Source organism: Adiantum capillus-veneris, chromosome 18 (assembly GCF_014529385.1).
Source record: "Adiantum capillus-veneris isolate H3 chromosome 18, ASM1452938v2, whole genome shotgun sequence".
NCBI lineage: Eukaryota > Viridiplantae > Streptophyta > Polypodiopsida > Polypodiales > Pteridaceae > Adiantum > Adiantum capillus-veneris.
The window spans coordinates 30,029,216-30,046,579 of record NC_140948.1 but is presented as its reverse complement, the minus strand read 5'-3'; the positions used below and the strand labels follow the sequence as shown (position 1 = coordinate 30,046,579).

The 17,364-nt window shown below is 42.3% G+C and overlaps 1 protein-coding gene across 4 annotated transcripts in view; it reads left to right on the top strand.

Moving 5' to 3' along the window:
• The window catches only part of LOC147435417 (uncharacterized), a 183,526-nt gene extending 173,745 nt beyond the window's left edge, over positions 1 to 9,781 (top strand). For 3 of the 4 annotated variants that reach the window (XM_086488486.1, XM_086488485.1, XM_086488484.1), the window contains 10 exons: positions 5,987 to 6,080; positions 6,154 to 6,223; positions 6,314 to 6,490; positions 6,575 to 6,697; positions 6,767 to 6,850; positions 6,927 to 7,111; positions 7,191 to 7,329; positions 7,449 to 7,508; positions 7,706 to 7,795; positions 7,921 to 8,249. In XM_086488486.1, coding sequence (XP_086344612.1) covers positions 5,987 to 6,080; positions 6,154 to 6,223; positions 6,314 to 6,490; positions 6,575 to 6,697; positions 6,767 to 6,850; positions 6,927 to 7,111; positions 7,191 to 7,329; positions 7,449 to 7,508; positions 7,706 to 7,795; positions 7,921 to 8,043 — 1,145 coding nt within the window. In that variant the 3' untranslated portion in view covers positions 8,044 to 8,249. Of the gene's footprint in view, positions 1 to 5,986; positions 6,081 to 6,153; positions 6,224 to 6,313; positions 6,491 to 6,574; positions 6,698 to 6,766; positions 6,851 to 6,926; positions 7,112 to 7,190; positions 7,330 to 7,448; positions 7,509 to 7,705; positions 7,796 to 7,920; positions 8,347 to 8,502 lie in introns of those variants that run through there. The other variant, XM_086488487.1, reaches the window with a different exon arrangement.
• Positions 9,782 to 17,364: the final 7,583 nt, after the last annotated feature.

Sequence of the window (17,364 nt, the reverse complement as noted above, 5' to 3'; positions counted from 1 at the left end):
CACACCAATGGTGTACTGTGTCGCGCACACCGCACGCCCTTTGTTATGTTTTGGTATTATGTAATATGAATGCAAAAACCACTTTTTCTTTGCAATCTTGTGCTCTTAGTGTTCACTATTGTCTCAATATTAAATTTGCAAAGAATTAGTGTTTTTTAATGCGCGTCCCTTGTCGCGTCCCCGGTCCCCTTTTTTGCCACGTCCCCGTCCCCGGGACTCGCCACGTCCCCGTCCCCATGTGACTATATTGTTATTTTTATTATTATTATGAACAAGATGTGATGGCGGCTTGAAACCATCTGAAGATGTAGGAAGATGATACATTGGCTACATATTGTTAACAATTTTGGGATACCTATAACTGTAGAGGGCACCACATGCGAATTGAAAGAACAAAATTGAAATAGACTTTAGCACTTCAAACACAACTTGAAATAGAGAGAGAAAATCCACAATGTAGACACGGAGTGGCGGAGTTCCATTCCCAAATGCACTGGTTTCAAAACCTTGGTATATCTTTCGGATTTCTTTTATATTGATCTTTGACTCAAGGTACAACTGTCGAGGAGAGTCATTTTACATCTTGCACGTGCTAGATCTACCAGAGAGCTCATCCAATGTCATTAAAGGCCTACTTTTCCTCGAGAGTAGGTTTCCACATTAGCATCCTTAAAAAATCCGTCGCGATTTCAGAGATTGCATAGTGTAGCACCTCATCAGTTTTTGGGCACTAGGACTGGTCCTCTTCGGTAGCAATGCCAGATTATCACTTTTGTGACAATACCTTTTTGTCTGTAGCTTCTTTTCAGAAGGTTTCTTTTCTGGAGCAGATGGAGCGGTTTTGTTGTGGATTACCTAAAGAGATGTGGTTCTACTGCTTGAAGCAAAAGTCCAAGAGCATTTAGAATCTCATGGATCACGCAAATGACAGTTTCTTTATGCATTTACGCTCCTTGACTTACACATCGGACGAGCCAGTGTCCAAGTCAACCGAGAAGGAGTCTTCCAACGAGAAGAAGACAGGCAAAAAGAAAAAGAAGAAGAAACCCACAGCACCTTAATTGACAGTAGAGCATCGTGCAGAGTGCTTCAAAGAGGGCAAGTGTTAGGGTTCTGGGGAACAAGGGCACATTTTTGGCAAAATGTTCTAAGGAGAAAGCTGAAGATAAACCAAAGAGTTTCAAACCGACAGTGGAGCAAGCAAAGAAACGGAAGACAAAGTCAAGACTGGTTCCAGATTTTGTGGGGGCGACCTTGGATCAAAAGCTAAGAAAGGGAAGACAAAGGGAGGACCGGTTCTAGATTTTGTGGGGGCAAGATCAGAAGGATGAGAGTACTGAACTGTGCAGAGCGTGGGGCAAAGTACGAGATAAGATGGTCCTAATGTTTTTCGATGGAGGAGCCAAGGCCAAGTTCATTTCACCAAAATTGGCGGCTCCACTTGGAATAACGCCCTAAGAAATGGGACAACAGATGAATGTGGTGTCAGCGGCACTCGATCCTGCTATCTCTATTACACCTGTCATAGGCAGGCTGCAGTTGCATTGTCAAGGGTATCTAGGGTACGAGGATTTCTATATCATGCCATGTGAGGCGTGACATACTTTGGGGATACCTTGGTACCACAAGAACCGCGTCATGGTCGACTGCTGGGTTAGGAAAGCAACATTGAAGAATGAGAAGGGCAAAAAAATCATCCTAGATGTAAAATTAAAGGGTTCATCCGTTCACTTGTATCGGCTTCCACAATTTATAAAGTAATGAAATCTAGTCTTTTGTTTACTCGATCTTTTTGAGAGATTTAGAAGAACATAAAAATTTAAATTTGTCAAAGTTGGAAACAGAATGCCAAGATTTTGCAAGCTCGAGCCAATTGTTTCTATGAGGATTTTCCAAGAGAGCTACCTCTTGAGAGACTTTTAGATCATACGATTGATTTGATACTTGGTAGTACGCAAACCGGCCATCTTACAAAGTGTGTAGAGCCCAGAATGAAGAAATAATGAACCATGTCAAAGAACTTCTAGAAAAGCGTCTAATTCAACCTAGTACGTTGTCGTTTTGTTCACCATTCTTCTTGTTTTGAAGAAGATGAATATTGGAGATTGTGCATTGAATACAAAGCTCTCAACAAATCACCATCAAGAACATGTTTCCAATATGCAGGATTGATGACATACTTGACAAACTACAAGGCTCTTCGTGTTTTCTAAGAATCAATCTGAAAAGCGGCTATCATTAGATCGGAATCGCTCCTGGAGATGTATACACGACCGCAATCAGGATCTTCTTTGGATTCTACAAGTATTTGGTGATGCCTTTTGGTCTCACAAATGCACTTGCAACGTTCAACAGGATCATGGACCTGATTTTCAAAGAGCATAGATAGTTTTGGGGAACAATGAACATGAACACAAGAAACGTCTCTTACAGGTTTTTGAGGCACTACGGAAACACAAATTGTTCATCAATGAGAAGAAGAGTAAGTTCTTCTTGCGAGAGATACACTTTTTAGGACACATCGTCTCAGCAGAGGGTGTTCATACGGACCCGGCCAAAGTAGAAACATTTGCCAGATCTAAAAATGGCATGAAGTTCAAAGCTTTTTAGATTTGTGCTTGTATTACAGGCGGTTCATCAAAAAATTTGCAGAGATTGCTTCACCTTTGCATACCCTGACTCAGAAACATGTTCTGTTCACTTGGGGACCCTAAGAAATTTACAACATTCAAGACGCTCAAAAAGAAATTGACGATTGGTCCTGTTTTGATTTTGCTAGGGCGTGGTATTAATGGCCATGTCAATCGCTTACAAGAGTAGATTGATCTCTAGACCTGAAAAGGTTGCACGTATCTATGAGAAAGGGCTTTTAGTAGTGACCCACACACCGACTTAGCAAATGCATTACTTGGAGCAAATTTCACGGTGTTTACAGATCATAGAGTTTGAGATATTTTTGTTTATAAAAACAACTTTCGGATAAGCAGATGAGATGCGCGAATATTTTGTCGGAGTTTCATTTCTAGATTGTTCATGTTATGGGAAAGAAGAATATGGTAGCCAATATATTGTCTCGCAAGCCACAAATATCTGCCATCACAGCAATACATCATCAGATTCTTGAAGAAATGCTCTATAAGTATGTTAAAAATCGCATCGCAAAACACGCTGACACGTGGCAGGGTTTTACGGCCATTCACTGCAGCTTTTGGGCAGTGAATAGCTATGTGGCCACTCTGTTTTTGGGACCCATGTAAACGTTTATAAGGAGTGCCAGGGCTCCCTTCCCCGTAGATAAGCTTGGAAGCACTACGATAGAAGGGACCCTCGGCCATTGTACTTTGTGAACCATCAATCAAGAAAGAAATATTGAAAGGGCGTCAGTCTTTGGGGCCAATTCTTCTAGAAGCGAAACTCCCCTGCTTCATGTCAACTCTGTGTGTGTCTGTGTGTGTGTGTGTATACATATATTCAAGTTCAGTTGTTGCAGTTTCCCTTTGTGTATGAAACAAATGGATCTTACCTTTGGCAAACACAGTAAGAATGTGTTTGTTGACTTGGATTGTGTGCTAATTTGGAAATGCTTGAGTACTTAGGGTTTCATGCGTAAATACTGAGTAAACGCATGAAAAGTGAGTAAATGCTTGAATACTGTTTGTTGAGATAGCGGCTTGTATTTTGTAGAAGGATAAGTATTGCATACACACACACACACACACACACACACACACATTGATGACGTGGCAACGGGTTTGCTCACCCTAGACGGCTCATCAACTTTATCTAAAGTGACAAGTCCTGAATCTTGTTGGAAGTTGAGTTACAACTCATTCTTCACAATCACATGCCAAGAAAGACATCACATGTGAAAAGAGTGAAGAATCGCATGCCTCGAATGTCAAAAAGGACATATCATGGCCAAGGGAGGTTACTCCTATATAAAGAGACCCTCTCTCCTCATTGGAGCAGGGTGGTCTCGTACGGTCACGTACGTTTTGTCCACGTACCAAGACGTACGGTACTCATCGAACTAGAAAATTTTATGTCGTACGACATGGCTACGTACGTTCAAAAATAAAAACATGCAACTCTCAAGCCTAGATTTTACACTTCAGACAATTAGACAATTGATTATCACATTGGACAAGAAGGCAACTTGCAAGGGCCAAGTGCCGACACTCAAGAGTCGAGAATCAAGACAATGAGACACAATGGGCATGAACCGTGATTCGCATTACATATGTCATAAATCAAAAAGTTAAGTTGAGATTTGATAATCGAGATGATACAAAAAAGTAGGCCTTTTAAGTCTCAATCGTGCAAAAAGTGGAAGTAGGGGCGCAAAAGAGATGAGAGACACTAAAGTCTAAGAGCTTCCTGTGCAATATGTGAGAGAGAGAGGAGTCTAATGGAATCCAAGGTGAAGGACCAAAGCAATGAGAGAGAGAGAGAGAGAGAGAGAGAGAGAGAGAGAGAGAGGAGCCTAACGGAATCCAAGGTTCAAGGATCAAGGTCCAAAGCAATGAGAGAGAGAGAGAGAGAGAGAGAGAGAGAGGAGGCCCAAGGCATGTGGGAGGTGAGGGGGGGGGGATCCTAGGCTAGGTGGGAGGGATCCTATGCCAAAAGACAACCCAAAAACCTTCCAAAAAAAAGTGCAACAAAAAATTCTCAAAATGGTCAAACTTACCGTTGACTAGTCAAATGAACTAAAAAAGCCACCGTACGGATCGGACGCCTTGACCGGACGGGATGCCACCGGACGCCTCGTTCCGTCCGACGGACGAGAACAACCCTGCATTGGAGGCATAGTGAAGAAGCAATACTTTGTTGCTACACGTGTGCACTCTCTCTCAAGCTGTTCATGGCCTTATTATGAACAGATTTCCGCCCTTTCAATACTCCTTGGGCGTGCCATCACTCGCATTCCCACGTTTAGAGACTAATAAGATTATGAGACATGATATCTCTCAATCACTCTCTACAGGCTACCTCTCTCATTCAAGCTGTTCATGGCTTTACTATGAACAGATTGCCGCCCTTTCAATACTCCTTGGACATGCCATCACTCGTATTCCCACGTTTAGAGACTAATAAGATTATGAGAGAGGATCTGTAGATTGATACACAGAGGATGTGGATGACTCCTACGGCTTTCTACAAAAAAGTCTCCTCAAATTTCTGATGATGAATTTACTCTACAGATGATACATAGATTCACACCTCTCACACGGTATTCAATGTGTCATAGGGCAACTTCAGGCCTCCTTCCATTAGCATGTGGAGATGGAGATGGGTATATACACTTTGGTATCGTTGGAGCAGTGGATATGCTAGCTATGCGACTTAGAGCCAGAGATAGAGGAGCCTTATATTTGTCAGTGCCTAGTATATTATGAGATACAGGGATGTTTTCATTCTCTCTGCAAAGAGGGATTTGGGCCTGTCCAAGGTGATGGATTACGGCGCTCAGAGATGCCTTGGACTATTCTTGCTGGAGCTACGCAGGCATAGACATGATGTATTACCGAGTTCTACATGCCCTAAGAGAGGCCCCATTCAGAGGCAGGTGACAATTTCGTGCAGAAACTCTCAGTAGGACCCGAGGACACGTCAGTTTTCAGCTCATGGGACTCTCCTAGATAGAGCTACAGAATTTAGTAGATCTTGATGCCCTCGTACCTCTCTGATCATGTCACCAAGATATTTACATCACCGTATCTAGGCCATTATTGAGAGGCATAAAGCAGGTCTTCCAAGGTTCTTAACAGAGAAGGAGATTATGCACATTCTCACCACAAGAACAATCAGTGCTATTATCGTTTTTCAGACAACTAAGGCTATGCTTGCAGATGCTGAACCCAAGCCGGGAAAGTTTCCCTTTGTTTTGCTTCTCTTCCCCTTTTTGTTTGGTGATATTTTGGCAACCTGCTACTGCTCTGACACATCTTTCTGAATTTACCTCATCAACTATGCTATTGGGGTGTAGGTGCAGATGATGTTATCGGATGGGCACGAAATATGATTTATTATAGCAATCAGGTGCAAATAAGTGAAGGCAGACTTCTGGTGGAAAAGAGTTGGTAGGGCCTTTAAAGAGCAAGGTGTTATTCTCTGCCGCCTTCCACCAGGAATCATGGTCTTTCTGTTATGCAGGTTAGAGAGGTCTCTGGTGCGGTTGAAAGACTTGAAGTTTGCAAACGAAGAGAAGATTTCTCACGTAGCGGTAATGATCTCCGCATTTTGGACCTCGGGGCCTGATACACATGAAATATTTTTTAACCTGATGCACTCTGATAATAATACATATTTGCAGGGGTTAGTGGAGAATGTGCATGAGAAGTCTCTGGCATCTTCAGTCATTCTTGCCCAAGAAATCGGGGTGAAATTTGATGAGGTCGGTGCTTTGGAGAATGTTAAGAGCACTTTGAACGAGCTTATTGTCCTTCCGTTGAAAAGACCAGAGCTATTCAGGAAAGGAAATCTCAGAAAGGTAACCTTTGTCCCCGTTTCAGGTTTGCTCATTTTTTGAGTTCTGAACATAGAACTGGGGAAAATAAAAGATCTTCACTTGCAGACATGCAAAGGAGTTCTGTTGTTTGGTCCCCCCGGAACAGGGAAAACGCTCATTGCAAAGGCTGTTGCAACTGAAGCAGGTGCTAATTTCATCAATGTCTCAGCAGCCAGCATCACCTCCAAGGTAATAGTTGTGCTGCACTTACTATACGTCAACTAGAGACTTTTAACTTGCATTTATGGATTTGTCCAGTGGTATGGAGAAGATGAGAAGCTTGTGTGGGCGTTGTTTGCACTGGCTAAAAAGCTCAGCCCAGCAGTGATTTTTGTTGACGAGGTAAGTGTCAATTTTTGGTGGTGCCATTGTGCTGTGTTAAACGTTTTTCAGCTACCTTCTCTTTAAAAAATGCCAGGTTGACAGCCTTCTTGGTTCACGGAATGATACTACTGAAGGCGAAGCTTCGAGAAGAATAAAAACTGAGTTTATGGCTGCTTGGGACGGTCTTCAATCAAATGAGAGTGAACAAATTCTTATCTTTGCAGCCACCAACCGCCCCTTTGATCTGGATGATGCAGTGATCCGGCGTCTCCCTAGGAGGTCAGTACTTTCTTCATGAGCAAGCACCATCTTTTGCGTGGCGTGGTCATTGGCAAGAACTAAATTGTTGAGGTTGCAGGATCCTTGTGGACTTGCCAAATGCTGAGAACCGTGCAAAGATTTTACGCATAATTCTGGCAAGTGAGGATTTGGATAGCACTTTCAGCTATGAATCTTTGGCTCTCCAAACCGAAGGCTATTCTGGCAGTGACTTGAAGGTAGTCATTTTCACCTAACAAAGATAGATGCTTGTTGTGATGATCAGCAATTTGTAGCTAAATGCAAGATAAATCTATGACCAGTTTGTTTTACCAACCGAGTTGCTGCTTTGGTGCAGAATCTGTGTGTGACGGCAGCTTATGTACCAATTCGTGAGCTACTAGAGGCTGAGCAACAGGTACATCTTGCTGATGGCTATTTAGTACATGCAATTAATGTTGCCGATTGTATGGTAATTGCTCTGACACCACAATCACTAGCATGAGTTGAAGATGGAGTTTTGTGATTATTGATGTAAAACTTGAATAACTATCCGCCTTTGGGATGTTTATCCTTTACTGATTCGTATCACATGCTTTGCTGTCTTGTACTCAGCAGGAAAGTGAAGTGTCTTTGTCTGGATGTCATCGGGCAGAGTCCATCAGGCCCTTGTGCATGAATGATTTTTTGCAGGCAAAAGCCAAGGTGATATCATTCACAGCAGAATTTTCTTTCATATCAGATCAACATGTCAGAAACCTGGATACATTATGAAGTCGTTGCTTCTGATAGTAAATCAAACTAATTGCTTAGCTTTGGGCTCCTTGCAGATAGGGGCATCTGTAGCATATGATGCAGCAGCGATGATTCAAATACGGCAGTGGAATGAGCAGTATGGTGAAGGGGGTAGCAGATGGCAAAAACGGATAGGTTTCTCTCATACCGATCAGTAAAGCCCTCTTGTTATGGGTCTATAGTTGCCATTGTATGCAGTGCATATATGCAGAACAGATGAGCTATGTATGCTCTATCAAAGCAATGGCAAGCAATAAGCTGATCATGTAAGGGCAAGACCCCGGTCCCCCTTTTGTCAATTCTAGTCTTTCTTAAATGGACAGTGCAGTGTTAGCAAAGTTTTCATTTCCTGCTGTTGATCTTAGCCTGAGAATGTTATTCAAAGTCTCGTCCTCTCTTGATTTTCCTTTTCGGGAAAGAACAGATTTTTCTCACACTCTGAATACAGGCTACAAGAGAAGGTAACGTGCTCTCTCTCTCTCTCTCTCTCTCTCTCTCTCTCTCTCTCTCTCAGCAGTCCGTACGACACTCCAACAGCTCCAAGGCTACGAACGCAGAATTTCGTTCAGCCGTACGATCTGTTAAAACTGCAGCCTATCGTTTTGTTTTTGTAGCAGAACGCATTTTCCCGTGCGTGGTGATACAATGGGCGTCCGTGAGGCGATGAGGTGGAGGCAACCATCAAGCAAGCCATTTTCGGAAGAAAGAGACCCATAGTGCTCTCGACATCATCAATAGGGCCCTATGAGAGAACATCATGGCTCTAGAGGTGCGGTGTGCCTCTCTCAAAAGCACAGTGGCAACATGAGATAAAGAAATCGACAAACTAAAGGAAGAGTTGTGTAGAAGGGCCACAATGTCACTTGCACATGGCAAGCAGCTACAATTGGTCTTGGGTTCACACTGGACGGACTCTTATCTGGGCAATGACACGTGGCAGAGATATTGGCGGTGATCTAGTGGACATCATGGCCAAATCACCACCACCGGGGTTTGGAGATAGACTTAGTTGGACTCGGATATTTTGCTAACCGTTGGTGGCTCTTTATGATTGTATATATGCGTAATTGGTTGTAATCTTTATAGGCTTCATCTACTTTCTATAGTTAAGTGTTTTGAGTCTTGGGCCTTGTGTCCAGCACCGCACATCTACACTCTCCTTGCACATAGGAGCGTGTGTGTTGCTAGCCAAAGTTGCATCGGTTCCATGAGTTCGTCTAGTTGGGAAGAGTACTTATGTGAAGCAGCATTTGCATAAAATAGTTCAAGTACTCTTACATTAGATATAGTCGTATGGATTTCAACCAAGAGCGCCCCATGTAGCATTGATTGCATAAGGAGAAAATTCAGGCAACTAAAGATTTCTTAGAATAGCCATCTTGGTTAACCTATGAATGATTACTTACGTAGATTTTGTACCCTTTGTGCTCTAAGGAGATCCTCTCCCATTTTTTGAAAGAGGGACTAATGGGTGGAGAATATCGCCAATCTTTTAAACTTTCAACTTTGTTGATATGATAGTTATCACATTTTGTATCAATTACACACAGATTTGCGTACCCTTTGTGCTGTAAAGAGATACTCTTCCATTTTTTTGAAAGAGAGACTAATGGGTGGAGAAGATTGCCCATCTTTAAACTTTCAGCTTTGTTGATATGATAGTTATCACATTTTGTCGCATAGTCAAGGACGTCCTTAAGCATCCATGTCCAACAAAAAAAAAGAATTCTCTCTCTCTCATATCCAGAGTGCAGCTGAGGATAGATTCTAGTTAGTAATATCTAGTTCTTTTGTACCTAGACATGGTATTAGATTCACCATTTTGTAACAGATTAGTCTCATAGGTCATTTTGGCCTTTTGAAGACGTTAATATAACATTTCATTTTATTTCTCTTTATGTGTGTGTGTGTGTGTGTCAATTCTAATTATATATATAAATATATATGCAAATGAACACTATAGTTCAAAGATCGATAACTCTAGGAAAACACAATGGATTTGTACAATTATTTATTGCAGTTTTTAAAGCTTCTAGATATCCGAAACAATAACTTCCCCAGTAGACCAGGAGATGAAGCGAACCAGTATGCCAGGTCATAATGTTAGGCAACATAATATCCAAGCTCGTACGCGTCATAAAGAACAGAACCATGCCAACTCTTTTTTATGAGTAACCGATTTAAGTAAGATCATAGTCAATCTCAGTACGACCTATAAGGAAGGTCTACTACCCGGAATCAGTAACCCAGCCAAAGACATACACCGAGACATTCCTCGACTTAGAAAAAATGCCCTTAAAGCATGAGTAGAAAAATGACTCAGTATTTTAACAAAAATCTATAGAGAAAGCTGGAGAAACCATTTTATATTTTTCCATATAGCCTCATGCAGGTATGCACCCATGCTCCCATGTATCGATCGAAGGTCAAATTCAAAAAAGCCATGCTTTCGGACTTCATACAATAGGTGACCCATCACTTTTAAGGCAAAATGCATTAGGCCCCAAAGTTACATCCTATAAGTAAAAAACCAAGCAAAAATATGATTGCAAATTTTTTTTCAAGTTTCAAGCATCTTAACAGAAACTCCATTTTATATGGATAAGAACAACATCAACAACCTGAACAATTTTATCAAACCTGGCTGTTTCATAGTAATCACATAGAGACACCATATTTAAGTCTCAAGCTCTGGCAGCAAAAAGTACACCAATTTCATCAAGTATACCAGTCAGCCTACTTCTCATGCCATAGATTTAAGCCAAACTTTCTAGCATATATTGTTTTCAAGACTTCAAGAAAGTCGATACAAAGTTAGCCAGTCGACTAGGTGATGAAGCCGACCTGTACGGTATACCAGGTCAAATTACCTGGCTTAATAAAAATCCACACTCATACAAGCCAGAAAGACCAGAGTTTTTCCGACTCTTTTTCATGAGAGAGTCTTGAGTCAAACTTAGTAAGATTTATATGGAAGGTCTACTACCCAGGAACAGTTACACAGCCAAAGACAAAAAAAAAAAACATCAAGACATTCACCGACTCAGTGAAAAAGGTTCTTCACACATAATAATGAATATATACTATACCATCAGTATTTCATTGATAGTCTCCATAGTAAGCCGAAGAACCATTTTATATTTTTCTACACAACAACCTGCATGTAAGCAACGATACCTCTATGCTTTGACCGAAGATACAAGGTAAAGGGCATAATCAAAATAGCTAGCTTAGGACTTCCTAAAGTTGGTGACCAAAACCTATAAAGGCAATATGCCCTTAAAAAAATGTATATGCTTTCAAGTTTCAAGCTTTATAATAGAAAACCCAATTTATACAAACATGAATTGCACAAACAATATCGGCAAATTTTCTCCAATCTTGGCCGTACCATATTACCCAACCCGAGACATCATTTTTGAATCACTTTCCAAACAAAACCTGTCCAACTCACAGCTTTGTTAAGGCTTCAAGAGAACATCAAATTAAGATAACCTGTATACTTGATGACGATGATTCCATCACAACATTCTCAGTTTTTTTCGCATGATGAAGTCACCACAGCAAACCAAATTTGAACGCACAACAGTAGCTACAGAGCATGATGCCAAGTGAGCATAAGTACTCACCTTCTGAGTTATTTATAGGTGATGATGCCATTCCTTAGCAGAAGGGCCCCGAAATCAGCCAGGTATACCCGCCATCGAGGTCGGCTTTAAAGACCCGCTTACTAGGGATTATACACAACACAAGATCCGGATGCGAGATGACAGCGTAGAGATCAAATCGCTCAGAATTAGCTTGTTACACTCTTACGCTATGCAGACGTAGACGTGCGACAATAACTTACAGAGAAAGCTTTGCAGAGGAATTATCAGACGCTACCTAATAGAAGTATCTAGCATTAGGGTGAACAAAGGACAATATAACTCAATGTGAAATGAGGATAAAAAGATAGTATCAAAGAAATAACAACATAAACACCCTTATTATGAGCCACATATGCATTATTAAAAAAGTTAGTAGATAGCAAGGTATTCTTGCCTGCTTTCGAAAGGTCGATACTCGGTCGACATATTAACTTACCCACTACTGCTCTCGGCACTGGGTGGATAAAAACCATCAATAACCCATATCCCAATATTTCACATGAGCAAATAGTCAGAGAGCTATTAAATTGGATAAATTATGAGAGTAGACAACCTGCCATTCCCTACGAAGTGAAATAATGTGAGGAAGTATATTATTTTGGGAATTTCTAACCAATACCCATTGGGTTCAGGTATCAATGTAGGTTTATGAAAGACAGGCTTTTTTTTTTTAACAACAGTGCACAAAATCTACCTTGAGTAGCTTTCTGAGAGTTTTACAACCAACATCTAATTTTGTCATCAGGTGTGTCATACACATTTATATGTTATGACTTCTAATGAAGATTAGGTTTTAGCTATATCCATTGCACATCTTCAGCAGTCAGGTGAGTCTACTAAGGATCTACCCTACTCCGTTATGAACGTCATTTATTTCCGCTATTAGGAACATCTGTATTCAGATGAAGTGGTGGACATATCAGGACAGAGCGACACGGGTGACTCTTTGGGGTCGAGAGCATTTTAGAAATAATATCCGTCTGGCGATGGTGGCTAAAGCCATGGGCATAGGGGCACAATACTATTATGTAGAACACTCAATGGAGAGAGGTTTTTCAGAGCGGTTATCCCTGCTAGCGCAGTTTCTTCCACCACAAAAGATTTTTTTGTATCGTAGTTATGGACAGCCACTTCGAAGGTACTTTAACAGCACACCACGCACCATGGAGTATGGTGTGGTCTTGGCAACCCGTATCTTACCTTTGGCCGAGCGTCCAAACACCTGTTATTAATGTGACAGCTGTTTGTGCGATCATGTAATGGATGGTTTACTAGATATGTAAAGGTGAGGAAAGGAAGGGTTTTTTCTTATAAAAATCAGGCTTTTTTAGTCTAATTTAAGTGGTGAAGTATGAGAAAACACACGTAGTTTTGTGTGTGTGTGTGTCAAAGTGCAACCAAGGGCTACCAAACAAGTAACTACTCGCTCGTGAGCATGTACTCTTCTCTCTCTCTCATGGGTCTCTCATTGTTTTTAAGGTTTCGTCACTTCTTCTTTGCTGTTTTTAGGGTTTCGAATTGCCTTTTGGTTGTTTTCAGGGTTTCGTCACTGTTTTTTTTATTTTTTAAGGGTTTTGAAACTATTTTTTTCTGTTTTTTAGGGTTGTCACTGTTTTTTGTTGTTTTGTATGGTTTTCGCCATTGTTTTTTTGTTGGTTTTTAGGATTTCACCATCCTTTCTTGTTGTTTTTTAGGGTTTCTTATATTTTTTTGTTGTTTTAGACTCTTTGTCTCTTTCTTAATCATGGGAAGCGTCAAAGAAGTGCCAACAGCTTTCTCGACGTGTAAAAAGACGCATCCCTCGTCGGCTGCCCACAAAGCCTCTTTCATGCGGACAGAGAAAAGGATGTCAGCAATAGAGAAGGAAATGAGATAATCGAGAAACGAAGTCGAAGAGTGGAGGAAGGAGAAGAATACTATTCTTCAAAGATGGACCGAAGAAAGAGATGGCATGTGTAGGAGGATCGCTTCGCTCGAGGAGAAAGTGGTTATCTAAGATTCCATCATCCGAAATATACAAGCAAAAAGTGAGCATCTCAAAGAAGGCAAAATTCACCCTTATGATGGAAGGATAGAATACCATGAGAGAAGAAATACGGAAGGTAAGGAGAAGAAGTCATGGGTTGCAATCATCTCCGCAACACAAAAGAAAGTAGAGGAGGCCGAAAAATGGATTGAGGTTGCCAAGAAAGGGAAAGGTACGGAAGCTCCTTGTACACCCACTCTTATTAACATGACCCTCGAAGAGGAACAAAGGAGGAGGATGCGGGCTCTACATGTGAGGGTAACCGGTCTCAAGGATATAAACAATGTGGAAAAAGAGGTCACAAGCCTCACATCCATGATGAGGGTGGACAAGCCTTCACACACAAAGGCATGGAGAGTGGGCAAGAAGAGCGTTGGCCCGGGAGAATCTTCAAAAGGGAGAGCTCTCATACTACGCTTTCTCTCCTTGGAAGAGAAGAAGGAATTCTTGAGAAAGAGGCATATTCTCAAGAAGACAAGTATTTTTCTTGGTGATGATCTCACTCTCTCACAGCTTGCGCATATGAGAGAGGTAATGCCAGAGATTACGGTGGCAAGGGAGAAGGGAACGATGGCCTTTTACAGAGATGGTTGGGTGGTGATTGTAGAGCGGCACTCTACATGACGGGGTGAGACCTATGGGACCACACTGAAGATGGCTACTTGGAATTGTAATGGATCTATGAGGTTGGACGTTGATGCCTTTGAGGACAGTTTTAGAAACAGGGACATTGTTTTCTTCTCAGAGACGCATCAGGCCCTCGGACAGCTTATGCCACGTGTAGTGAAATACAAATGGGAGACAGCTCACAGGACAGTCGCAAGATCTGAGCATGGGAGTAGAGGTTCAGGAGGAGTAGCCGTGCTATTTAGGGAAGAGTTACTGCCACTACTACATATTGTACGGAGAGATGATCATGCTAGATACATGTGGGTTGAGGCTGAGAGCTGACACAGGCTGATTTCTATACATTGCCATATGTTACTTCCCTCCTAGTACGTCAGTATATGCTGCATCTAGAGGACAATCACCTTTCTCTATACTAGATGATGATATATGGGAGTTTTCTAGGGATGGTGATATCATCCTTCTAGGGGACTTCAATGCCCGAACAGGTAACTCTCAAACAGTCTTCTACGACACTTCAGATGAGATGCTGAGAGAGCTGGATGTGGGTGAGTTGGGGCTTGACAAATGCTGACATGATAGAGAGAAAATGGATTATGGGAGATACCTCATGGAGATGACGACTGCACATGGGTTAGCCATACTTAATGGTTTACAGCGATTTCCTTGAGCAGCTGATTTCACATGCTTTCCACACAAACACGAGGCTAGTACAGTTGACTGTTATGGCACAACCGAGATTTATTCCTTGTATTCGGGATTTCATAGTGGGAGCCAGACCAGTGGGCGTAGCAATGGATCATGCACTTTTGACATTTTCTGTTTCATTTCAGTATAGTTTAACCCAGACATCAGGAGGTAGGTCACATACCCGTTATACATTTACACCAGAGATTGAATCAGTTTATACAGAGGAGATTTATAGCCATCTATGCACAGCTGGTCTTGGCCTCTCAGTGGAGGAGTGCATCACTTTACTGACTGAGGCACTGCATGGTGCAGCATCAGAGGCATATCCACACACTCAGCCGGGTCGGAGGCGATATTTTGGGAGCATGCTCTAGAATAGTTGGTATGATGAGGAGTGTAGAGATATGAGAGCCCATCTTTAGAGGGATCTTCTTTTAGGAGTTGTCACTTACAGACAATCTCGGATTGCTTCTCGACGCCTTGTGTGATGGAAGAAACGAGCTTACTTGGCCCAGATGGAGCAAGACTTGTATCAATTTTTCTTGAGTAGAGAGTTAGGAGAGGCATGGTGATTCTTTCATGAGCACTCCCCTCCCCCAGTGATTGCTTCTCCTGATGTGTGGGGCCAATATGCCTCATTGTTATATACGATTCTTGGACAAGACCCCCTTCTAGATCCTACAGAGCCATGCCCACCTACCAGCACCTTCTTTACCACTCAGATGGTAAAGAGAGCCATTGACAGGATGAGGACCAGTAGGGCATATGATCATGATGATCTGGTAGCATAGCACTTTACACATGCTAGAGAGATGTTAGTAGAGGTTCTTGCAGTGTTGTCCAATCGTGCTATGTGTGAAGGGTTACCTGAGACTTGGAGGTTGTCTACTATTGTGCCTATCTTCAAAGCAGGTGATCCTACAGAGCCTGGGAATTACCGCACTATTATGGTTGGGCACACGTTGGCATGGTTGTAAGCTTCCATTCTTGAGCAGAAATTGAGTAATTGGGTAGAGGGTGAGGGTGTAGGAGAAAAGGACTAAGCCGGTTTAAGGAGGGGTTTCTCCACTCTTGATCATATTGTGACACTCAGAGCCATCATTGAGGAGGGCAGGTCACATGGGAGATGAATTTATTGAAGCTTTGTGGATTTCTGCAAAGCATTTGACAAGGTACCGAGAGCTCGATTGATGCGCAGATATGCACGAGATGGGGGTGCCGATAGTGTTGATTTGGGAGATTATGGCTCTATACAGATTAGTGATGGGACATGTACGCACTCCGGAGGGGATATCTGATTTAGTTCACTCCACCATTGGGGTGAAACAAGGTTGCCCATTGTCTCCTCCTCTATTTGGTATGTATGTGGATGAGGTGTCTGATTACATTGGCAGAGAGGGTGATAGAGGTGCACAGCTGGCAGGGACGTGGATCCCATTGTTGTTATATGCTGAGGATATTGTGTTGATCTCTGACTCACCAGAGGGTATGTAGCGACAGTTGGATGCATTACACAAATTTGTAGAGGATATTGGATTGTTTGCAAACCTTAGTAAAACCAAGGTTATGGTGTTTAACACCATACCACAGTGGATCAGGAGATCAGCACTGACTTTCACATATGGTCAAGAGATTGTAGAGTATACATATGCATACACTTATCTTGGGGTTGTCTTCATTGGGCCGAGGTTTTCTTTGGGGAGAGCAACAGAGACTAGAGCTTTTGCGGCCTTGTGAGGCTTGGAGAGGATGTGTTCGTAGGTTCAGTTCCAGGAACCTCGGACAAAGTTATGGCTCTTTGATACCTTAGTAGACTCAGCTATGTTATATGGGGTGCATACATGGGGACCTTCTATAGGCCAGGATGGCTGGGGACGTATGGAGAGGCCCTTGGTATCTATGATCTCTCGACTAATCAGAGCCAAGGCCTTTGTATCCCACGCTATCATTCGAGCAGAGCTAGCTTCCCCTCCTATGGAGATTGAGGTGCTGACCAGATCAGTCTCCTTTGTGTACAACTTGTGGGATACTACTAGAGACAGATATGCTAGACTGGCCCTTGAGTCTTCCACACAGTTAGCTCTTCAAGGGGACATTTCATGCTGGTATGCACAAATGACATCATGGTTTCAGATGCATGGTTTCACCATGGATAGGCTACCCTCTTTCCAGTACTCTCTTCAGGCACCCTCAATGTCTCTTACACGGTGGAGATTACTAGACTCATTCAGGACCTGATCCAGCTCAATAGAAGGAGGACATGGATAGAGCCGCCACATGAGTTGGGCATGAAGATGGCTTTCTATAGAGAGCATCTTCTCCACCTCACACACGATGGGTTTTTGATTCAACCTGGCTACATGGACACACATATGTCTCATGGTTTGCGGTGTGCCATTGGTCAGATACGCACATCCTCACATCAGCTGGAGATTGAGACTGGTACATTTAGAGGGATACCAGCAGACAGCAGGATATGTGGCTTA